This window comes from Acartia tonsa, chromosome 4, assembly GCF_053477335.1.
Source record: "Acartia tonsa isolate MP-2025a chromosome 4, ASM5347733v1, whole genome shotgun sequence".
In the NCBI taxonomy this organism is placed as follows: domain Eukaryota; kingdom Metazoa; phylum Arthropoda; class Copepoda; order Calanoida; family Acartiidae; genus Acartia; species Acartia tonsa.
In genome coordinates this window covers 10,780,031-10,805,861 of record NC_137263.1, presented here as the reverse complement: position 1 = coordinate 10,805,861, position 25,831 = coordinate 10,780,031, and the positions used below count along the sequence as shown (strand labels likewise).

The 25,831-nt window shown below is 30.6% G+C and overlaps 1 protein-coding gene across 3 annotated transcripts in view; it reads right to left on the bottom strand.

Annotated features, from left to right (window-relative positions):
* Positions 1–25,831, bottom strand: part of Shaw (potassium voltage-gated channel shaker cognate w) — a 112,052-nt gene that overhangs the window by 35,577 nt on the left and 50,644 nt on the right. For all 3 annotated transcript variants that reach the window (XM_080156298.1, XM_080156296.1, XM_080156299.1), the window contains exons 6-9: positions 21,614–21,708; positions 20,728–20,849; positions 19,615–19,649; positions 7,713–7,907 (exon numbers count right to left, since the gene is read on the bottom strand). In XM_080156298.1, the coding sequence (XP_080012424.1) occupies positions 7,713–7,907; positions 19,615–19,649; positions 20,728–20,849; positions 21,614–21,708 (447 nt within the window). The remainder of the gene's footprint in view (positions 1–7,712; positions 7,908–19,614; positions 19,650–20,727; positions 20,850–21,613; positions 21,709–25,831) is intronic.

The following is a 25,831-nucleotide window of genomic DNA, read 5'->3' as shown; positions in this document are numbered from 1 at the left end:
TCTCTACTGTATCATAATGACTCTCACAGATGCTACTGAATACAATTTCCTCTCTACTGTATCATAATGACTCTCATAGACTCTACTGTAATACACTGGATACAATATTTTCTCTACTGTATCATAATGACTCTCATAGACTTTACTGTAATACACTGAATACAATATCCTCACTACTGTATCATAATGACTCTCACAGACACTACTATAATACACTGAATACAATATCCTCTCTACTGTATCATAATGACTTTCACAGACTCCACTGTAATACACTGAATACAATATCGCCTCTACTGTATCATAATGAATCTCACAGACTCTACTATAATACACTGAATACAATATCCTCTTTACTGTATCATAATGACTCTCACAGATTCTACTGAATAAAATATTCTCTCTACTTTATCATAATGACTCTCATAGACTCTACTGTAATACACTGGATACAATATCCTCTCTACTGTATCATAATGACTCTCACAGACTTTACTGAATACACTGAATATTATCAGGGAGTAAGGGAGGGGACAATGGGCAATTAATTCAATATAAGAGTTATCAAAGAAAGGGCATGAAATCCAGTTTAATCCAATAAATTTGTAGGAAATTATAAAGGGATTGTTAATTGAATAATAGATTTCCATAGCGTCATGTAAAGTGAAATCACAACTTGTTTTTGATGAAATATATTGAGGTTTTTTTGGTGTGATTTTTATATTAAAAGATTATTGGACCCGGCCAGCTGCTAGCAAGAATATGACTGCCCCTTTTTATTCTGTTTATTTCCCTTGCCCCCACCTCCCTTCTCCCTTCTCCCCGTCTGCTACATTCCAAACTAACACAACGAGTGTTTATTTCCCTTTCCCCCACTTCCCTTATCCCTTCTCCCCGTCTGCAATATTCAAAACATACATAACGAGTAGCGGCATTTCATGCGCAAGTCCCCAAACTCAGTCAGAAACTGCTAAATTCTTGCACATTCCCTTTAAGCCAGTACCCAAAGTCTGAGACTCCTAAAAATTGAATATTCGATCCATTGTCCCCTCTCTTACTCCCTGGAATATTATATCCTCTCTACTGTATCATAATGACTCTCATAGACTCTACTGTAATACGCTGAATACAATATCCTCTCTACTGTTTCATAATGACTCTCACAGACTCTGCTGAATACAATATCCTGCCTGCCTTAGAATATTAACTTTCAAACAATACAGAAAAGTGTAAACAAAGTTTTGTAAGTTATAAAAATTGTAAAGTTTATATTGAAGACAGAGGAGTGGTGAGAGATATTAGACAAATACAAAATATTGATCATGTGACACTGTGTAAATAGGAACGATTACATCCATAGATAATGTAAATTACACCATCACGGAAGTATACCCACCTTTTTTTGGGGATGGGGGGGATTAAAAGTTTTATTTCCTCCATCAAAGATATATCTTTGAATTACTTTCTGGGTTTATTAGGGGGGGGGTTAAAGTTTGCCTATGATCATGTTGTGATAAAATTTTTAAAAGTCTGTTATTAAGATTATTAGAAAAATATTAGAACAATTCTTGGTGTATTAAATACTAAACCTTTTAAAAAAAGATAAAAGTGTTATAAAACATCATCACTGGTAAGCTCTGATAGATCTCTAGTGGGAGTATCACAATGACAAATATTTCATTTTCTTGTCAATGTCTTATAAAAATCTGAGAAATATGTTGTGAAAACTATTGACGTTTTCTCTTCTGTGTTGTCTTCTATACAGCTATTCTATAAATTAGGATACAGTTACATTTCATTTTATAAAGTAACAGGATGTCTGTCTGCCTGTACTGAAGGATATCGCTATTTGCTGAAACTGATATGGTTCCCCTTTACAATGCAGCTTTTAATAGGTCCTGGAAAGGTTTATAACTATTTTCGGGGAGGGTACCACCAACCTCCTAAGAGAAATCATCTTTAGAAAAAATTACTTCTTAGACCCCACCCCCCACAAAAAAAAATGTTTTAATTTTCTTTTAAGAACTAAAATATACAGTTTTTTTTATGAGAACTTTTTTGAAAGCAATTTTACCCCACTTAAAGTCATCAGAATTTAATGATTAATGGCTTATTTTCTTCGTTTTTTAATGCAATTAATGAAACACCAAAAAAAAATTTCAGTTTTTATTTAAAAAGAACAGTAAAATCTAAAATTCAAAACTTATGTGTCAACATCTAAAAATGGTTTTAGCGCATTTTTCTTATGCTCAAATATTAAACTTTTTGCAAGAATGGCTGCTAAACACTTCAAAGTTGCGATATAGAGCCAAAAATGTATACAGATACTATTAGGGACACGTACTAGAACATATCAAAGTTTGAAGGTCATATCTCAACCAGGGAGGGAGTACTGGCCCCTAAAAGTCGACTACAGAAAATCCAATTTTTTTCTTGCAAAGAGTAGAAGATTTAGGCATAAGAAAAATGCGCTAAAATCATTTTTAGATGTTGACACCTAAGTTTTGAATTTTAAATTTTACTGTTCTTTTTAAATAAAAACTTAAATATTTTTTGGTGTTCCATTAATTGCATTAAAAAACGAAGAAAATAAGCCATTAATCATTAAATTCTGAGAACTATAACTAGGGTAAAATTGCTTTCAAAAAAGTTCTCATAAAAAAAACACACTGTATAATAATGGGGAGTCGAATTCCTCACCCCCTACCATCTTCAAGTGCCCTTAGAGGCCTCTAGTAACATATTTACACTAAGTAGGCAGTCTAGAATCTACAAAATCCTAGCAGTCTAAAGTACATACATAGCCTAAAAATAGAGTTTCTGCAAATTTTTCTAGATTTGATTTATATTTTCTTCTGTACTATAATTAAATGTCCCTTTTTTAATAAAATAATTGATAGCTTGTTGTCAATTCTAAACTAATGGATAGTTATGTCCCTGGTTTATTTAAAAAAAAATTGTAATATAAAAAAACTTTTTTAAAAGTTAACTAGTTAAAATTATCTGTAATATGACCACTAAAAAGTTTTAAATTTAGCTTAAAGTGTTTTTTCCAAATTTTGAGAATAATTTGAGTAATTAAATTTAAATCCCCAAAAAGATTCAACATTTATACAGAAATGGTTGTACAATATTAATACTGTTTTTATCATATTTCTCGACAACCAATATTTGGTCAGTATTACAATACAGAGAGAGAGGGGATAATGGTGGGCTGTTTATTACAATAGTCCCAAAAGTCTTTTAATAACGTTTTCTTATTCGCTGACTGAACAACTTTGGGGACTTTAGTGAATTTTGATTGGTTAGTTGATTGAGTTGAGTTTCAAACTGTTCAAGCACTAATCTTAATCAATAAAAGGGGTCATTTTGTGTTTCATCATTGGGGATGTACATCAATTTGTTGGTCATTGTCTTATCCCTTATTAGATTAGATTAGATTAGATTAGATTTATTATTCTTGGGTGTACATACATAGAAAAAAAAACAACAAAATAATAAATGAATTAAATGAATATTATATACATTTATATATACAGTCAAATTTTATTGATATGGTTAATTTATAAAAAAAATTTCTTCCCAAATGGCAGTTTCCTAAAAACTAGGAAGTATGCAGTAATGTGTATTCACACATTGTTTTCATACAGGCCATATAGATAAGACAAATAAATAGAAAAAAGATAATAAGCAATAAATAAAATCATATTGGAGAGGAAAGAATGATATTAGGAAGGATTGATTAGGGCATACAAGTCTCACACCATTATTGCAATAATAGAAATTTTAAAAAAACATTTCAACAAATAGATTTTGATTGATTTATCAGATTTCAAACAATATTGAAAAGAAATACAATTTTATCTACATTCTTGACATAATGGGTTGTTACACACTAAAGTTAAGCTTGATAACAAAGATTCTTTTAGATTTTTTATAAATTTTTTTCTTGATTGATTGTGGGTTAATAAATCATTATTACAATGGTTATTCCATAATTCTTGAAAATGATACTTAGGAAATCTTTCAATAGATTTAAACTTCGGTTTTTTAACATCAAACATATTAGAGTTTCTAAGATTTCTGGTATGTAATTGATTACGGCGAAGCCATGTACCTTGAAAGGAACTTGGTAGCTTACTGTTTATAAAATCATACATAAATAATAATTTCAAATAATTAGCTGATTCATGTAAAGGAAGGACATTCATTTTTTTAAATAAAGGCATTGTGTGTGAGATGTGTTTCTTACTAAAAACAATTCTTATTGCCTTTTTTTGCATTTTAATTAATGGTTCCATAGTAGATTTAAGACCACAACTCCAGGCAGGTAAACAGTAAAGTAAATGACTATTTATAAGTGAGTGAAAAAGCATTTTTTTGCTATCTAAATTCAGTATATGTTTAGCTCTATTTATAAGAAATAAGGAACTAGAAATCTTTTTACGTAAATGTTCTACATGATATTTAAAATTTAAAGAAGGATCTATAAATACACCTAGGAATTTAATTGCAGGAATATTGCTACTTGAATTGACATAATTTAAAATTTTTATTTTCTCAGGATCAAACTCATTTTCATTGTTAAAGTTTAGCTTAATATTAAGAGCATTCCAATCAATAGTATTTTCATTTTTATTAAATATCATGATTTTAGTTTTATCAGGATTTAAGCTCATTTGATTACTCCTAAACCAATCGGATATCTTTTTAAGTTCATTGTTTAATTTCAGTTTAATCTCTGTAAAGTTTTTACCAGAAATTAAAAAATTACTGTCATCAGCAAATAATAGGGTAAATAAATCAGTACAGTTTTTAAGATCATTTATGTAGATTAAAAATAGAATTGGTCCTAAAATAGAGCCCTGTGGGACACCTCTATCTATGTTCAGCTTTCTTGAGTCAGTATTGTTTACATGTACAAATTGCTGTCTATTACTTAAATAATTTTTAAACCATTCAAGTTCAACGCCATTAATGCCAATTTTTGACAACTTTTTAATTAAAATAGAGTGTGGAATTGTATCAAAACATTTTGCAAGATCACAGAAGACTCCAATTACAGTTTTATTATCGTTTTTTGCTTCAGCTATATAATTTAAGAGGTGTATCACAGGGTGTATTGTAGACTTTTTTGATTGAAATCCATACTGATGTTCAAAAATGATATTATTTCTAATCAAATAGCACGACAGTTGTTGATAAATGACTTTTTCTAAAACTTTTGAGAAAATAGCTAATAAACTTATTGGCCTATAATTTGATGGATCAGCTTTTTCATTAGAATTATTCCCTTTTAACTTAAAAATAGGTATAACTTTTGCAATTTTTAATTCAGAAGGTATTTTTCCAGTTAAAATAGTTTGGTTAATGACATGAGAGAGAGGAAGGGCAATGACAGAAATTATTTTCTTTAAAAAAGAATTTGACAGGCCAAAAATGTCCATGCTTTGTTTATTTCCCATTTTTTTAACAATATCTGTGACTATATTTGGGTTTATTGTATGCATTTTAAAACTGGAATTATAATTAGGTATATAGCTACACGGATCAATGTTAGAAGGATTTATTTTAGATGATATCTTGCTTGCTACAGAAGTGAAGTGTTCATTCAATTTCTCAGAAATTTCTGCATTATCTAAATATATAGCATCATTAAACTTCAGTTCATTGATACATGTTGCTTTATCTTTTGTTTTTCGGATTGCATCTCTAATAATATCCCAAGTTTTCCTCAAGTCAGATTTACATTTTTTTAGCTCATTACATTATTAGATCCCTAATTACTATATAATTTTACTTTGCCACTTATTGTAGGCTTCACAGATATCATAAACAATTACGGAGGTGGAGGGGAGATGAATTTTTTCTTTATTGTCGTATGCCTGAAACCCAAAAATTCTTGTATAAAATAAACTAAAAACATGCTGAAAAACAAGACAGAACAATTCCATTATTACAGGTTTTTAAATTTATATTTGCTGAAATATTAGAGTAAAACACTAGAGGGAGAAAGGGTTAAATAACTGTATCCCCCCATCGCAATCGTCTTGTGCAACCTTCCTATTGGGTCATTAAATATCAACCAATGGTATCGCTTATATTAACACAGCTAAGTAGCAGAAAATTATTTAGAAGCAGACGAAAGAGGTCTTTAAAAAATGAAGGGAGGTAGTTGTCTGTGTATACATCTATACTATAGATCTGTTGCTGAAATACCTAGATAAATCAATTAGGTTTTAGAGTATTGTGAACTAATTTTTCCATTGTCCTGTCCCTGATTCCCTGATATTTATGCATAAACAGGACCACAATTAAATTAAAATCAGAGTTGCATAATATTACGTGGAGTCCATTTTAGGTTTATTCTTAATATACAAACTTTTAATTTTTCCAAGCTTTTCATTTAAATCATTTAACAGTTTACAAGTAAAGATCTTTAAAAAACTTATAAACTCTATTTAAACAATTTTGCTTATCCAAATTTTGTTTAGACCTACAAATTAATATTTTGCTTATTATGTTTCTAACACTCTACAAGTGTTAATGTTCGTTTGTCCTACCATCTGATTACAGAGCTGCGTTTTTATTGATGCTGTCATCCTTATTGTGTATTATAACACGTTTTAATAAACTAATCTCAATTTTTAGCATATTAAAGTTAATAGCATTGCAAAACTTTGTAAAAATATTCTAAAATTGTGCAATTAATTGCAATCAATGTTAATGAGGCTTCAAACTAAGTTATTCATACTAAGATGTTTAAAGATTTTATCAAAACCATTTAAAGTAACATAAATTCAAGTTTTAGTGTAATATTGTGTGATTTTAACTAAACCAATATATTTATTGAGTTATTTTAAAATAGCAAGACTAAAATATAGATGCTGTTCAGATTATTTGCTGCTTTATATCAACACTGAAACAAAATCATTTGTTGCACTATTAAAAATTTCAGAATTTTGAAATAGTAGAAAGTTTTTTTTGAATTAGGGTACTTTTAAACCAGAACAAACCTGAGAAAGCTCAGAATACTCAAGGTTTTGTCAATACTTTTCAGATTTTCGGGGGACTAGGGATGGTTCTGTTCCATCGATTTGAAAAACTGCATGTCGCTTCAGGGGATAATACTTTCAAAGCAGCTGTATTATTTACATTATATAACAAACAAGGCATATAATATAAAAAAGAGTTTCTTTATATAACCTTGAAAAGTTTTAAGTTGCTTTCTAGAATGGTCATTGTGCGTAAAAAAAACCTGCGTAATGTGTATAATGAGATAAATAAATATGCTTAACCTTCTTATAGATTGTATATTATTAAATCAATTTACATTATGGACAGACAATATCATATTTGACCTGGCCCAAATCTAATTGTCAGTATTGCTTTTTTTCCTTGTTAGATAAATAATGGATCCATACTAGGAGTGTTTGGGCAATTATCTCCCCCATAGTTTTGGAGTCTATGCCTCTGGGTTGTTGACGTACCGCTTCGCCAAATAGCCATAAACCTGCACTTCACCAATACTAAGTTTACCTAAAATCTTTTACAAAATCGTAATAGACAAACATTCATACAATTAGACATCGTGTTAGCATATAGAATAGATTATTAGCATCTAAGACGAAGTGCCAAAACGAGGTAAGAAAATTTGCAATACCGTTCTTGGAAAATTGTTCATCCCTTGACTGAAACAAAATATATCTTACTTTTGCAGCATTAGATGAATACGGTTCGTCGAACATGGACCATATTCTTGGCTTGGTCTGTTGCCACCAGGTGAGCCTCCCCTCTGCATACTCGTCCTCGTACCCGAACCTCTTGGCTATCTCCTCCTCGCTGGGCTTCTCAGTGTCCAGGTCCAACCTGTCCAGCACCGCCAGCGTCTCTTGGGTGTCTCGATGCTGAAATACAATAAAGATTAAAATTTGTTGGACCTCATTGCAACAGACAAAAATCAAAACTCTAAATTTGAGCTTGATATACTACTAAAAGGTTAGTTCTCCAGTCTCCTATGAATATAAAAAAAGTTAGTATCATTAGATGAGGGTGAGGGGTTTTTGATGTACCCTTTTCCTTTCATTCTTATTTAATTTTAGTGTTAGTTGAAAATACAAGTATTAGATAAAGTAGTATTCAGAAAAGCTTTATCTATTTTTTGATTTTTTTTAAAGCAAAGCTTCAATCAATGTGAAAAATACAAAAAAAGAAAATAACACCACAAATAAATATGTGTCAAAAGTTAGTTTTTCTATTTGCATCATGTTGACAATATAATACATAAATACATAATAATAAAATACATATAAATATAAATACACCAGTCCTCAATCGGTTTAAGACATTTGTGTACAAGAACATCTTGGAACCAATATATATATATATATAGGTTGAACTAAATAATTCTAAAATACTTTAGTCGTAAGTCACATCTTTTTAATACTTCTAATTTTAAAAATTGGAACGAATTTAGCAACCCTATATGTATATTAAAAACGCATGTACTTCTGTAATTTAAAATAATCATCATCAGTTCTGAACTGCTCATGACTATCTTTCACATATTTGATGACAAATTACACCACATTTTTAAATCACATACCTTGAAATGCTTTGACTTGAAATGTTTAAAATTATTTCCTTTTTGAATGCCATGGTCCTGATTATACTTGTTCATATTCCTCTTGATCCAATTATGGACTTGTGTGCATATATTTACCTGTCCAATACATATCCGCAGGGAGAATACAGAATACAGACCATCTTATTACAATAATAATAATATAGTCACGGATTTTATATTTACCATCTCTCCCCGCATTTTTATATCATTCTTGCCAATAAAATGTCTCTATCTTTTTACCCTCTCTCTATTTCTCTCCTTTTCTTACTTCTTTAAACCACTCTGAGCTAAAGAAAACAGATTTAATAAAAAAATACAGCCATTATCATTTCTGGTTGATTTCAAAAGGGGAAAAGTTGGAACTTAAAGTATCATGAAATAAGAATAAAACCTACAATATTATTTTAACGGCTCTGTATGCTTTTAGTGGTTTTAACCAGTATATCATTAACATGAACATTTTCATTGCAATTTTTCATAATCTATTATACAAAGAATTAGGATAACTGTGTTTGAAGCTTAAGATATCGGTAACTGCTGAACCGACGAGGTTGTGCTTCTCAGGGAATAAACCTACTGGTTCTGTGGTGGTTTTAAGCTATTTTCATGTAGAGGAACCTCGTAAAAGTGTCGAACTATGACGTCAGAAAAAAATAACAATTAACCAATGAGAAGCCAGTATTCACTGTAATTGACCAATGGTAAAATATATAGCGGTCTCTCATTGGTTAATTGTTAATTTTTTCTGACGTCATAATCAGACACTTTTACTGGGTTCATGTAGAGGGGTTGGATACCCCCCCTTCCGAAAAAATATATTATTATATTATCATTATTTTTCTGGGAGCCTTAGCTACAGTGCAGTGTATGTATATTTGATAACAGAGTTAAGATTATTCTAATAAAAACAGAATATATATTACAGTATTATATTACCCACTTTCCATGCTTATAAATAATTAATATAGTAAGAGTAATAATCACAACACAATATTTAGTAGGGTTGGGCCGGATATCCGGTGTGGCCGGATATCCGGCCATTTTCAATATCCGGCCGGATACCGGATATTGAAACTATCCGGCCGGATATCCGGCTCTATAATTTTTTATACTTTACACCAAAAATCTCTGCTTTTTAAAATTTTAAATGGCTATAATTTTCTTATTATTGAAGCTAGAAGAACATTTTTCTGAATAAGTTTAACTTTATGTAAATTTATATAAGATTTCTGAAAAAAAAATTTTATGCTACCTTAGTATCTGGTAATTTGGCCGGATAACCGGATATTTACCGGATATCCGGCCGGTTACCGGATATCCGGCGTTTGAAATCAGCCGGATATCCGGTATCCGGTATCCGGCCAAAAAAGTATCCGGCTTAACCCTAATATTAAGTTTTATATAAACATTCACAAATATAAATAAATATGTTAACTGATTTTTAGATCTCATGCCAAATGGAATAAAAAATTGATTTGTTTTCTTGTCTTATTAAGAAAAGAGTCTGAAGCCAAATCAATTAGATAATTATTCGTAGAGTTATAATCTATTCTTGTTTCTTAGAATATAGTTAAGGAATTTCAGACAAACAGACAGACAAATTTCAAATTTTCATTGTTCAAGTTTATGTTCTACATATTTCTAAAAATGTATCTACACATAGACGTCCAAGAGGGGGGGGGGGGTAATGGGGCGATTACCCCCCCCCCCCCCCATTTAAAATTTCCCCTACCCTGGGGGTGCCGTAGGCACCCCCAACTATTTAGGAGGGGGTATTTCCCCCCCATAAACAATTTGGGGGGGGGGGGTAAATACCCCCCCAAAATAAATAATCTCTAACAAAAAAAAATTTTGCGAACTTCGCGCGCATTTTTAATACTATATATTTGATAAAATTTAAATTACCCCTCCCAAAAAAATACCAATATAATGAGGAGGGGTTATCCCCCAAAACCCAGTTGAAACGATGCTCCTAGAGGCTAGGAGCGCAATTACTAGACCTTTAAGTTCTGATTTTTGATAAGCATTGAACTCCCACAGGAATTGAACATCAGATAATTGATATACAGTTTTTATACGTGTCTTTCATGGCTTACATATATTAAATAGTTGCAATTCTTCAAAATTAAGCTTACAATTCCAAAATATTATTTTATGATTTTATAATTTATCTATCATTATACTACATATAACTACATATTCATGACTTTTATACTTTATTCAGTCTGACGTGAAAAAATAGAATGGTCTAGTTGAGGAAATGTTTGTGGAGATGATCCAATTACTGGAGAAATATCTCTCTATTCTATGCTCACTTACACATAACTATCTTACAATATCAAGTCTTTATAACAAATATTTATCTTTTATTTTTCTCAAAATTTTATCAAAATTATAAACATGAGAACATCTGAATATAATTTTTCAAACCTTATAGTTTTCAAAGTTCTATTGAATACAAATTAGTTTGATGTGTGACATATAACGGAATCATTCTTGAATTGATGTTTAGATTGGCTGCATATTAATGGTTAATTGTTATTTAATTACTCTTATAAGTGTAATTAAAATGTAAAAAACCTTAAATAAATATAAACATGATAAATATGTGGGTTTTTTTTAAATTAAACTATATCAAATTTTTTTTGTAATTATGTTTTGTATGTTTTTCAAAGATCATTGAAATAAAATATCAAACATTTATTCTTTCTGGGTCTAATTGAAATTTTAATTAGCTTCCTGTAAAAAAAAATGGGGTATAGTCCCTTTTATGGGGCGATTCTTTGTATTTTTCACAGTAGCTTTTCTCCTATTTCTAGCCCCTGCTGAGGGCTCTAACCCTGCGGGGCCAATTACCTAACCCTGTGGGGCAATCACCTAACCCAATATAACCTAACCTAACCTAAAATAACCTATAAAAAGCCATTTTAAAAATACGACGAATCGCCCCTCATGGGGCGATGTTACGGAAGGGACTATTTCCTTTTTTTTTAAATTAAACTATATTCAATTTTTTTTGTAATTGAGTTTTGTATGTTTTTCAAAGTTTATTGAAATAAAATATAAAACATTTTTTGTTTCTGGGTCTAATTGAAATTTTATTTAGCTTCCTGTAAAAAAATGGGGTATAGTCCCTTTCGTAACATCGCACGTTTTTAGGCGATTCCTCGTATTTTTCACAGTAGCTTTTCTTCTATTTCTAGCCCCTGCGGGGGGCTCTAACCCTGCGGGGCCAATTAACTAACCCTGTGGGACAATCACCTAACCCAATATAACCTAACCTAACCTAAAATAACCTATAAAAAGCCATTTTAAAAATACGACGAATCGCCCCTTATGGGGCGATGTTACAAAAGGGACTATTCCCAAAAACTGCCATTAATGACAAAACTAATTTATTTTGCTTCTAAATTCTGGCTCAGAGTATTACAAGTTTTTGATGTTGTAATTGACAATTAATATTCTGTCAAATTCAATATATCAACTTTTCAATGAATTTATATAGTAAATATTTAAATTTGAAATTTAAATAATTTTCCAATAAATTTGATATTACAACCAATAAACTCTTATAATATATCTTTTATAAATTTTCCACAGGTGAGAGGTTGATTTAAGAGTAAGGTAAATGTAACCTAATAACTAAACAAAACAAAATTCTGTAATATTTTGGAATAGTTTTTCAATTCTGGAATAATACACAGAAACGTTGTTGAAAAGAGACTATCCAAGGAAAAACACACAGCTCAATTTGTAGGAATATATTTCGATTAAATCACATCTAATCCTTGTCAACCTGCACAAAATTAACCATATTTCGTATATTTATAGTAAAATCAGATGCATATTTTTAAAAAAAATATAGGTTATTTTAAAGTATAGAAACCAAAAAATTAATTCTGTTTTGTTTATATGTTCAACTATTTTTGGATTGAAAACTAAATGTTGTGCACAAAATAGCAAATAGGATATATCCCTCTGTATGATAATCTCAAGAGGTCTGAGGAGGTGTAAAGGCGGTTTCCCTCACAGTGTCTATTCGATCTAAGAACCCCCCCCCCCCTCATCTTTATATTGGGTGCACGGTAGCACCCAACAGTGTAAGGGCATCGCAGGTATTATCCAGAAAGTTTGAAAAATACAGGAATAATCTACCTCACCTTCGGAAAAAAAACTAAAAATAAGATAAGGGTTGACCAGCTCACTAAGCATTTAAAGGTAAAGCACAGACCAGTGTTCTTGTTTTTTTTCAAATAAAATATTTTGTGTAAATTAGTAGAACATATTTTAATAACCCTGTTTTCTTTCTAATAATCGGTAAGTTGGTGACCACTTAATTTGAGTAACACATATCTGTTTTCAATAATCCATCTTCTCAATTGCACCTGCATGCAATCAAAAGAGATTAACTAGAGTGATATCGTGACAGCTCATTTGTATTTACCAGTTTTTTCTTCTTTTATTAAGAAATTATATATTGAATAATATAATACACATATTGGACTGGTATTAAAGGGGATCATTCTTGTCTGTTTCAGTGTAATATGCTAATTCCTATCAGTTTTTATCATGGATGAGATTGAAGTGTAATCATTTTAAGTACCTTAATAGATTAAAGATTACCTGTAAAATATAATGTATTCACAATGTCATTATTAGAATTGTGTTATTAGTGTGATATAGTCTGTTAACTTAAGTTGAATAATTAAAGTTGCATATACAGGACGTATCTGAATTATATTTTTTTTATATTAGATGTTATCTGAGTATAAAAAGAATTTCAATTTTTGTCTATTATCTCATTTATTTGTCTACTCCTTATTATGTCAGCTTCAAGATGGATAGTTAATGCTGTCTAAAATGGTGCAAAAAATGGGGACAAATTTCAAATTGTTTTGGCGTGTGACGTCATACCCCCATCTCTTTTCTAGGGGGTTTCTTTCCTCCTTCCCTTTTCTTTCCCCTCACTTGTGACGTAAATAAACAGCCCCGTCAAATCAATTTGAAATTTGTCCCCATTTTTTGCACCATTTTAGACAGCATCTGGATAGTTCTTTAAATCTACAAATTTAGATAACATGTCTGCTTGGATTGTAACACAATACTTTCTAAAGAATTGTAACAATAAATATATGATTTAAAAAAAAACTGTTATAGTTTAACAAAAATGTCATTGATTTGAGGAAAAAATATAAGAATAACATATTTTCAAAGCTAAAAAATACACGATATTTCCTTTAACACTGTATGGAAACATATATAAATATAAAAATCTAAATTTAAAAGGTTAACCAAATATGTCCATAATATTTACAAACATATTATATATCCACAATATATTTCAAATATGTTTACTTAAATCTAATTTTGCAGCACAAATATGTACAATAAATACACACAGGGGGACGTGCAATAAATTGTTGTGATGGGGTGTTGACATTCCTCTACATCGATGACAAACAGGTAGTAGATTCAACCCCCCCCCCCCTCCCCAATAGTTTTGCATTGGCAGGTCATTTTGACCAACCTAAATAAACCCAAATAAAAAAATATTCTTTTTGACTCAAGCTAAGAATATAAAATGGCTTGTCTAATCGGTTTGCTCTTTTTTATGGAAATTTCTTTGATTAATGTGGATGGTTTGTCCCCTACTCTTCTCCAAAAAGTTCCACAGACGTCAAGGACATAGGTACATGAATCACACAACAATATAATATAATATGAACCATCTGTATATGGTATGCATGCTGTGAATGTGTAACATCTAGTACAACTTTAACATTTGAAAATTCAATTTCCTAAGAAATTATCTGTAAAGTTCCGTAACACCATTTTAAAGGTAAAAGTTTGGGCATGAGAGATAAAGTTGGGATGGTTAGATGCACTAATTTCAAAAGGACACTCCAATCCTATTAAATCAAGTAAAATATTTCAGTTTGTTTGCATGTTCAGTTTTTAGCTTACCACTGAACCAATTGAGTTAATTTTTGGTACACTTGACATATGGGTCCCCGGATGGTTTTAGGCGTGTTTTTATTTTTTTTAGTCATAGGAAAAGTTTTGGCCTAAATTTTTTGGAAAAAATTGTAAATTGTAATATCAAGAAGTTAATGTGGTAAAAAGTTTTTTTTAAATGTTGGAATATCCCTTTAACCTGAATGCACATGTCAATTAAGTACCATCACAAGGTTCAACGCTTAACCTAAGTTACAATTATCTAACACTTAATTCTATATTTTTTTTTAAAATATGATAATTTTACTTAAAATGTTGTAGGAATAAAAGTGTGGCTTGAAAGATCTCTAAATTGTTTTGATCTGTAAAATTTTAAAAAGGAATATTTATGATAATTGTAAGCTTAGTTGTCTGAATGAAGTGATACTTTCCTTATACTTTTTAAAGCAGAAAGTGGCATTGGTTAAATTCACCCAAAACAAAAAGCTTCTCATATTTTTGTTCAAGATTAAAAATAGCACAGCAACTCAAGCTATCTTAGTTTTTTTTATCTTTACTTTTCTGAAGTAACAGACTAAATTACAAATGGCAGGCCAGTATACATTTCAATTCACCAATGGTAGGTCAATATGACGTCTTTTGTTATAGGCATTATAAAAAGATCCGAGCATTGACCTTTCATGTTTGAAAAAATAAGTATAAAAAACATCTCCAACATATGTTTATTTTTCCTCTGCAATGAAGTAATATGAATAAAATATCAAACTAAGATATTTTATTATTATTCACTCGTATTAAATTCATTGAATATATATGACTTAATATCATGCATGGGTCTACTACACTCTATCTACATATCTCATGAATTTTTATGGCCTATAATTTGATTCCAACATAGAGAAGAAAAAAAAAGAAAAGGGGGAGAAAAAAAACTAAAAGAATATATGTTATAATATACAGGGCCTGTTACATAAATTGTCCCATTTTTGAACAACGAAAATATTTGTCAGTCACAATGTTGTAGGGGCACCTAAAGAACACAGTAATAGTGTCTGACTGATTATGACGTAACAAAAAAAATTAGCCAATGAGAGGCCACTATAAATTTTACCATTGGTCAATAACGGCCTCTCATTGGCTAATTTTTTTTTGTTACGTCATAATCAGTCAGACACTATTACTGTGTTCTACCTAAAGCATGAATAAGTAATTTAATTTGAGTAAGAACTATAAGCAACCGGTAAAGTGATAAAACACATTATAAAAATCTTTACTCAAATGAAAATTGCTTATTTTAAGTCCAATTCTTCATCTGAGCACCCTCGCGCCCACCGACAAATACAACTTGTAATAATTGTAAAAGACTGATTTCCCTCCGGCCTAGCAATGTTTGACGCGCTGCTGACGATCCCTGCCTTTTATTTTATCATAAAGTTTATACTATGTGACAGTTTAGGTGCCGCACCCTGTATATAACTATATTATAATAAAGTTTATACTATGTGACAGTTTAGGTGACGCACCCTGTATATAACTATATTATATATATTCATAATTTACATAATTTCAATGTAGAATTAGATTCTAGAAGATTTTTAATATTTCTACCAAGTTAAACTTTCCAAGAATTATGCAATGAAAGAATTTTCAAACCTAATAATCTAAGAATGTCATTTAAATTTTTAGATAGACCATTTATTGGTTTGAGAGTTTTTTCTTATAGATTAGGGAGTAAGAGGAATAATTTCAAACCACCCCCCCCCCCCCCAGTATTTTATAGTTTCACTTATATCTAAATATTAAATCATATCATTGTTATAATTATGGAATAGATAATAATAAAAAAAAAGACAAAAAAGGTGTAAGCATATTTAGGAATCTGCTGATAAATTATTTCTTTCAATGGGTAAAAATATTTCTGTTAAAGAATCAACCAGTACTAATGTTAAATTACGATTTAACCTTCTTTGTCTCACTAAAGAAAACAGTAAAAAAAAAACTGGAACTTCATCCTTTATAAAATGGTATTTTCTGCAGTTTGATAAAAAAAACCTTTGAAAACCATAAAACCATTTGTATATGATACATTTATTTTGTATAACTTTAATTTAAACATTTAGAATTTATGTTTGTACATATCTGACTGTTGGAAGTGTAAAATGTTGAGGAATTAAATGTCTGTTCTGGTAAATCTCCTGGAAAAGAAACAAATTTTGTTTCCATTTTGGTCTGTTTTCAGAATTATAGAGTTAACATACACAAGACACATTAAACCAATCATATCTATCTTCTAATTTTTTTGGTGATTTCCTACAAAGAGCCTTGCAATCACATACCCTCTCTTCGTATCTCTTGAGTAAATTCGTTTTGCCTAACTCCTCGAGGAGGCCCTAATCCTGCAGGGCCTGTACATGCGTTGCCCTAACCTTTCGGAATAACCCATGTACCAAACAAATCGTAACCTAACCTACCTAAAGTAAAACATAATTACACATGAAAAAATAGGCATTTAAAAAACCTATAAGATGGTTTAAAATCGGTTGGGTTAGGTTAAGTGTCCACTCCGACGTTTGTCCGACGTTTTCTTTCGTTGAAAATCTAAATGATTATGTAAAAAATATTCCATAGTTTATAATTTCTCTGTTTTAGATCTATTGGTCTATATCTGTTTTGTCTTTAATAAGAATAATTGTAGATTTTTCTTGGAATATATCAAAACTAAACTCGGGCCAAATAACAAAAAAATAACTTTTTCATACGAAAAACATGAGCAATACGTTAACATTATTTTTTAGTAGCGAAGCTACTTTATAATGCTAAATGTTTATCCGTACTTTTGTCTTTCCGTCTTTTGTTCCATTAACTCACATGGTCTGTTGATCTGTCCGACCGTCTCTCCGTTCGCCAGTCCGTTCGCTGGTTGCCCCAGAGGAAATGAATTTTATAAAAGATAGACTGATATAATTTTGTGTAAAGATTCGACACAACCCAATCTTTCCCGATCTTGTATAATTTTTACGGAACACGATTCCAGTGACGTCATATTTTTCTTTCCCGAAAAAGGGAAGGGGGGAAGAAAAAAGAGATGAGAGAAAAGGGGGTTATTCCCATCTCTTTTGAAGAGATTTTCTTCCCCCTCTTCCCTTTTTCGGGAAAGAAAAATATGACGTCACTGGAATCGTGTTCCGTAAAAATTATACAAAATCGGGAAAGATTGGGTTGTGTCAAAGATTCATATGACCAATGAGAATCTATCTAACAACTCAATTTTTCCCTACATGGAGAATTTTTTTTTAAAGTGGCCATGGTTGACGTGCCAGAATATTTAGTTTGTCTGATATTAACTTCAGCACAGTAAAGCTTACTATATCTACCATATAAAAATAACATTATGACAAAAGCCTTCTGTTTGTAAAAAGCTAAATAAAGACTTTATACTATTATTAATTAATTCTGTATAATTAATCTTTAAACGTTGTATTGACAAATACTTTATTAATTGATGTTTGCAAATGAATTGCGCCGTGGAAAAAGTTTTATATTTCTTTTAGTTTTATTATTGTTTGATAAATTGTTTTATTCCATTGTTAATAATTACTGAAATAAAATGCAAAAATGTATAATTTGAGCTCTGGGGGGGTCATTAGTGATAGATATATTATTTTTGGCGGAGTAGCAATTCTATCACATTGGTAAGGCTGTTAAACAGACGGATAGTAGGTAGTTGTAATATATACAGGTATACGCGAGTACACATTACAAAATCAGAAGTCGTATAACTTATAAAAGTTTTCTTCTTTTATATGTAATTATATATTAGATAAGACAGAAGGTCTTCCGTCATATTTTATAAGTATATAATAATCAAAAAAAAATCTACAAAATCCTTAGGAAAAAAATCTTCCAAGATAAAAACTAAAGGTAAATCTTAAAGTTGCTTGTCCACCTTTTTTCCAACGACTAGAACGTACTGAACTTAAATGTGTTTGTATATGACGTCTAAAGTATTGAATTAATGTTGTGATACTAAATACTATTACAAGTGAAGAGTTACTGCGCTACTGTCTAAGAAGTATAAATGATAATGGTCTGAATGTAAAACCTTTTCTGAGTAATCCTCTCAAGTTCAGGTTGTGCATATTTATTACCCGAATATTTATGCCAAACTGAGACTTGAATTTTAATTGAAGTGTCATAGATCTAAGTATCAAAGAGGTAAATGTTGAACCAGTTGCGTACACAGACATTTGACAGGGGGATGTGAGCCACGAGGGAGTGATAAATGCGAATGGTATCCTTATCAATTTTGGATTTTCAGGTGGTGTTTACAGTCCCCTGCAACACGCTAATATACCATTGAACTAAATATATTGACAGAAAATTACTATTAAAGAATTGAATTGGTCTTTTGGAGATGAAAAAAATTTTTTAGACTGGTAACTGTTGTAACAAGTCAACCAGTGATTTTGAGGAGAGGATCATCTATAGAGCTATTACATGAATATTTATTCTTACCAATTAGTGGATTAGGTTTTTTAAACACACATTTGGTCAGTTCAAAATTCCGAGATATAGTACATCAAAGGGCTATAAAAAATCCTTGTGAAATATCTTTTAAAGACAAATTACATTTATGTGCATAAAATTAGTGCTTGTAAAACAATACCTGAGTGTAGGTCATCCCACAATACATATTATTAGTGCTTAGTATAAAAATACCTGAGTGTAGGTCATCTAACAATACATAATATTAGTGCTTAGTATAACAATACCTGAGTTTAGATCATCCAACAGTACAAAAATTAGTGCTTAAATAACAATACCTGAGTGTAGGTCATCCAACAATATATAATATTAGTGCTTAGTATAACAATACCTGAGTGTAGGTCATCTAACAATACATAATATTAGTGCTTAGTATAACTATACCTGAGTGTAGGTCATCCAACAATACATAATATTAGTGCTTAGTATAAAAATACCTGAGTGTAGGTCATCCAACAGTACAGAAATTAGTGCTTAAATAACAATACCTGAGTGTAGGTCATCCAACAACAAGGTTCAACCTACAATTACAAACATTGCTTTAAATATTTAGATTTTTAGGGACGAAACGATGGGTATAAAAAAGAATAGGCAATATTCAATCTTACCCCTAAAAGATTATTTGGCTTCTATGAAAGGATGGATATTATGACAGGAAAAAATTGTCGTCAATTAAGGTTGCTATTTCCTATGTCATTTGTTGTTTAGTTCATTCATACAGAAGAGAGAGGATGGGGGGATCTTTATTTTAGTTTTTTACTTTGTTATTGTATATGCTTATCTGGTGTAAGATTCAAGTAATAATAAATCCATTCTTCTGTGGCTGGTTGGTCAACTATTTAAAATTCTTGTAGTCAATTGTAATAAAACTAAGGACCTATCAAACGTTTTACTGAAGTTAAACTGTCACTAATTACTCAATATAATAGCTTTTTGAGAGAGGGGACATTTATTACAACAGTCCTAAAGTTTTGTAATTACGTTTTGTAATTCGTTGGCTTCACAAGGGAACTTTCATTGAATTTTAATTGGTTGGTTGGAAGATAAGTTTTGTGAATCATCATCAAGGATGTACATTAATATATCGGTCATTGTCTTTTCCCTTAAGACACCTGGTTTTTTAATGTTCTAGACTTTAGGTAAAAATGCAAACTTTGAGTATACATATTTTGTAAATTACACTACATTAGAGCATAATTAAGTACGAGAAAATTGTCACTTTTACTTTTTACATTATTATGCTTTCATAAAAAATATAAACCATTATATTAATAGTTAGTCAATTAGTGGCGCAGCTACTCTATAGTTAGGATATTTCTATTTTCTTGAGGGATTTAACAATTCTAACAACAATCGTTGCCAACTTTTTTCATTTGCAAGGGGCATTAAAAATAAATAACATTGAAGCAGTGGCGTACACTGTTATTCTCCATGGGGGCGTGAAACTATTAGGGGATGAAAAAAGGGGAAGATCCTACATCCCCCTAACGCACGCCACTGCTTAAAGGGATGGTAATAATATCTTTTGATTGATCGGTGGGGTGGATAGTCCCTACTCCCCCACCCTCCAGCACGCATAAATTTAAAAGCATATGTTTCCTGGTTGGTGTCAAGGCCCCAGTACTCCAACTCCTCCTCGAATAGAGGACCACAGACATCCGTAGGATAGTGAAGCTTTCCTGTACGGTAGTAGTTCAGGATCTGAGCAAATACGCCAGGGTGTCTAAACAAAATAATTAATTGTTTTTATTCGATCATATTATTTTATAGTTTTTTTTATCGCATCGTAATAAAATATTTAAAAATGTACAATTATAAGATTATCTGAAAACTAGTTCTAATCCACCAGATATTAATCGGTTTAGAGGCCATACTGGAAATATCTTTATCATTTTTACGTATTTACTTGATAAAATATTACCTATCTATATTTGTTTATTAATAAAAACATAAAGAGTTGATAGAAGTGATGATATACAATTAAAATCCCCCCCCCTCCCTTCTCTTCACCTCGTTAAAACCTTTTAAAAATTTCTGACATTTTATAAAAAAAAAACATAGATGCTTTTTATCTTTTATTCTGCAGGTCGAAATAATTCAAGACATTTAAGACGCATGGCTGCCGAGCCCTTATTTTATCTTTACATCTTACTTTTCCTTATCCGTTTACTTTACAACTAATTGTGCTATCTATTGGAAAACAATTAGTTCCACACCTCGCCAAAAATTAAATATTTTCTAATCCAATAATCAATTTTTCACATAAAACATGAAATATATATTAGACTTGAAAGAGAAAAAGAAAATTAATTTCATAAAAAGATTTTGAAATTTTTAAAACAAGATTTATATATTACATTCCAAAAGTACCAAGATCTTAAGCTTCAGACGAATAGAAACCAATTTGATCTGTTCTATATAGGCAACATTGTGGTCATATTATCCCTGCGTATCCGTGTGAAAATAAATTATTAATATTAATCTTACCTGTCAAAGAAATATTCATTAAGCAGTGGATCATAGTTGGCCAGAGCCTCTGTCAATCTTGAAAGTCGAGTTGCAGGAATTTTCTTTAATGTCGCCTAGCAAATTAAAATCAATAAATGAATGAAAAAAAAAAATAATTTTTAAAGGAAAATACAAAAAAGAACTTAATAGCTCCATTTTGCATCGCATTAGGTTTTTCTATTTCACTTTATTTACTACCTTTTTAGGTCCTAGAACAAACGCAGGAGTCCCAAACGTCGGAGTGGACAAACCAAGGAGTGGACACTTAGACCAACCTAACCTATTTTAAGCCATATTTTAGGTTTTTTAAATGCCTAACCCCTGCGGGGGGCTCATTCGTATATTAATATCATAACCTAACCTAACCTGTATAGGAATACTTACTTAAATTAATATTTTAACACTCCTGCGTTTGTCCACTCTTACGTTTGGGACTCCTTCGTTTAACATGGAACCCTTTTTTATTATAGGCGTGATGACTGCTTGCCCCCACACAGTTAAATTGTTTGTTTTTTCTAGTAATACTATTTACTACCAATATTAGAAGCAATATGCGTTATCTAAGAACATAATTATCCTTGTGTTTTCTTTATGACATGGGTTGAAGTGGGGATGTTGTTTTAATTAGGTTTACATCAACAATAAGGAAAGGTTGAGAAATATACTGTGCAAGAAGAAAGGTTTTAAAAATTAATCAAGATTAATTATTTAATCTTTAACTTTCTTTATATAATGTAATTAAACAAGGATGACAACATCCTTAAAAGCGAAGCTCTGAAACGGTTGGATTATTAACACTTGTCAGAACTGAATAATCCAAATATAAAAGTATAAAAATTCGTAACAAAATATTTGTTGAAAAACTGCTTACATGCAAGACAATGTTTAAAATAGACGTACTGGCATTCTGGTAACGATTATAGAGTTGCTACGCTTTCTAAATTGTACCTAACTACTACAGGAATCACCATGCAAAGTTTGAAATCCATAAGACATTTCTAACATGCCTAAATTACCGAAAAGAGCTAACCGTTACGGACGAAGGTACAGACGGACCGACCCTAATTATAGAAAAGCTTTGCTTTTAAAAATTACGTGTCATATGTTTACTGAAAATTTAATAATTCTTTTACAATAAAAAAATAAATGTAACTAGTGCTGAATTTTAAGTGAAAGAATAAAAAACCAATTTAATGAGCAGTTCATTATACTAAAATCTAAAAATACTCGACTCTTCATATTTTCACAGTAGATTTTTTCCTATTTTTAGCCCCAGTGGGGGGCTCAAACCTTGCGTTGCCGATTGCCTAACCCTGCGTTGCAATCACCTAACCTAACCTGTCTATGATGCGAAAGATAAATAACTATTATTTCTATTACTCTAAACATAGTCTTACCAACCCTAGCCATCTCTTAATGTCTAAAAAAATTGTTTAAAAATATATATCAAGACAAAGTATGAATCTTTCCGTCAAATTTTTATTGCATAAAAAATTCCTAAATCATAAAAAATATTGTTGTTAAAATAACCTATCTAAAGCCATTTTCAAAATACAACGAATCGCCACTTAAGGGGCGTTGCCACGAAAGGGACTGTTCCCAAATATTTTGTTATCTAGACAAAACTTTGGGGGCTTGGGATTTAATTTAATCCTCACCAAGTCAAAACAATGAGTTTGGAAATTTAAAATTTAAAGTGAGATAAAAATCTAATCTAAGCTGTGCACCTGAAAGTTTTGCTTTTAAAAGGGATAATTCTGTCACATTTTCTGTAAACATTTTTCTGGCGTTTTCTTTAATATACACATTTGTGGGGAAATCATTTTTTATGTGTTATGAAAAGCAAGTATAAATTTGTTCTTTTCAAGCATAACTAGATGATGTTTTTTTAAAGGGACTCCATTTCAAGAATTTTTGAAAATCATAAATTAAATTTAACATGAAACATTTGTTCTCTGTTTACTTTTGGGGGGAAAAAGTTTGGATAACCCTCTAGAGTTAAGAAGAAGTATTGCAAAAGGACTCCATATCAATAATTTTTAAAAATAATAAATCAATTTTAATCTTTATGTTTCTTTTTTGGAAAGAAAAAACTAACCCTCTATAATTAAGCTTTTTGCTTGTTGTATAGTACAACCCTTCTATTAGTATTACAATCCTTCCCCGTGAACCAACAATGTATCATCACCGCATAACAATAGTAAAAGCTCATATACTTCAACTATTTGTTCATTACTACGGGTCGATTCCAATTAAGTCCACTTTTTTTTCTTCTCTTTAAATTTACTTCTCCTAAAATTCATCTTTGTTTAACCGGATTTACCCGGACACAAAATAATCAAATTTTCAGCGAATTGCTGAAACGATATAATGCACACTTTTCCTCAACAGTTTAGCGGATTTAAGACCAACACGCAACAAGCGGTCAATGGATCCTATAAATAGACATATTTGCAAAATCAAAACTGGTTTTAGCTAAATTGTATCTGCTCCTTCTTCCGGATTATAGAATTTTTAAGAATTTGACTAAAAATGTGTGAAAATTTGACTTTAAAATAGCCTTTGATGTAAAATGTATATTACCTCTAACACATGAAAGCAGTAGTTGTTTTAAAAACTTTTTTTTGTAGATTTATTATAACTCATTAAATTGTCGACGGCGGTACCTTCTGGTTTTAATTAATGCTTTTTTTCTTCAAATTACCTTGAAATCTTAAACTTAGAAAGTAAAAACAGTAATGAAAAATCAACATATTATTTAACTAAACAATTATGACAACATCCATAAAAGCGAAGCACTGAAACGGTAGGACAAACGGACATTAACACTTATATAGTGTCAGAACTAAATAATCAGAATATAAATGTATAAGAGTCGAAGCAAAATTGCTTCGCTTATAACATTATACTTTGTTGTCCCAGGAATCAGCATACCAAAAATCAGATCAATCGGATGATAAGATTACATAAAAATTTGTTGTTAAAAAAGTAAAAAAAATCAATATGTTTAAAATTGATGTATGGACATTCTTGTAATGATTATAGAGTTGCTATGCTTTCTAAATCGTACCTAATTACTAAAGGAATCATCATGCAAAGTTTGAAATCGATATGACATCTCTAACACGCATAAATTAACGAAAAAAGCTATCCGTTTGTGAAGGACGTACGGACGGACCGACCCTAATTATAGAAAAGTTTCGCTTTTACAAATACTGACAGAATTGATTTACAACATATTTACTGTTATTAAAAGCGAAGCTTTTCTATAATTAGGGTCGGTCCGTCCGTACGTCCGTCTGTCCGTCAGTAAAAGTTAGATTTGAAGGTGGAAATGTTAGCTTTTTTAGTGGAATGGTTAGCTTTTCTGTTAATTTAGAATTTTCCTATCGATTTTAAACTTTGCAAGGTTATTCCTGTAAAAGTGTAGCTACTCTAAAATCGTTACCAGAATTTCCGAACACCCAATTTAAACTGTTGGTTTTTAAAAATTTTAAAACAACATATTTTTATGTGATAAAATTATCCGATTGAACTGAATTTTGGGATACTGATTCCTAGGACAACAAAGTACAATGTTATAAGCGATGCATCTCTTTATCAAGTCCTAAAAATGTAATTATGTCCTTAAACATTAACTTGTATTTAAACAGTTTTATATTCTGATTATTCAGTTCTGAAACTTTACAATTAATAATGTTCGTTTGTCCTACGGTTTCATAGCTTGGTTTTATGGATGTTTTCATCCTTGTTTATATAGAAACAATAAGCAATTTGACACTCGAATTTTGTATGAAAGACACAATAGTATAAGTTATCAAGCACATAAACAATAGATTGTTGAAGAAATTAGGCATTTAATTGATTATATCAAAGGAAAGTTATTAATAAGTATAGTCTAATTAGTTCATTATACATTAAATAGTTTTACTATTAAGTAAATTTGTTGCAAAATACAACATACTGTTTAAGGACATTCCTACATTTTTAGGACTTTATTATAGATGTGCCTCGTTTATAACGTTGTACCTTGTTGTAGTATCTATTACAAAAAGGTTTAAAAATTTTTGTAGAATTGCTATGCTTTCTAAATCGTACCTTACTACTAAAGGAATAACCATGCCAAGTATGAAATCAATAGGACAATTATAAAAGGCCTAAATTAATGATAAGAGCTATCCGTTATGGACAGACAGA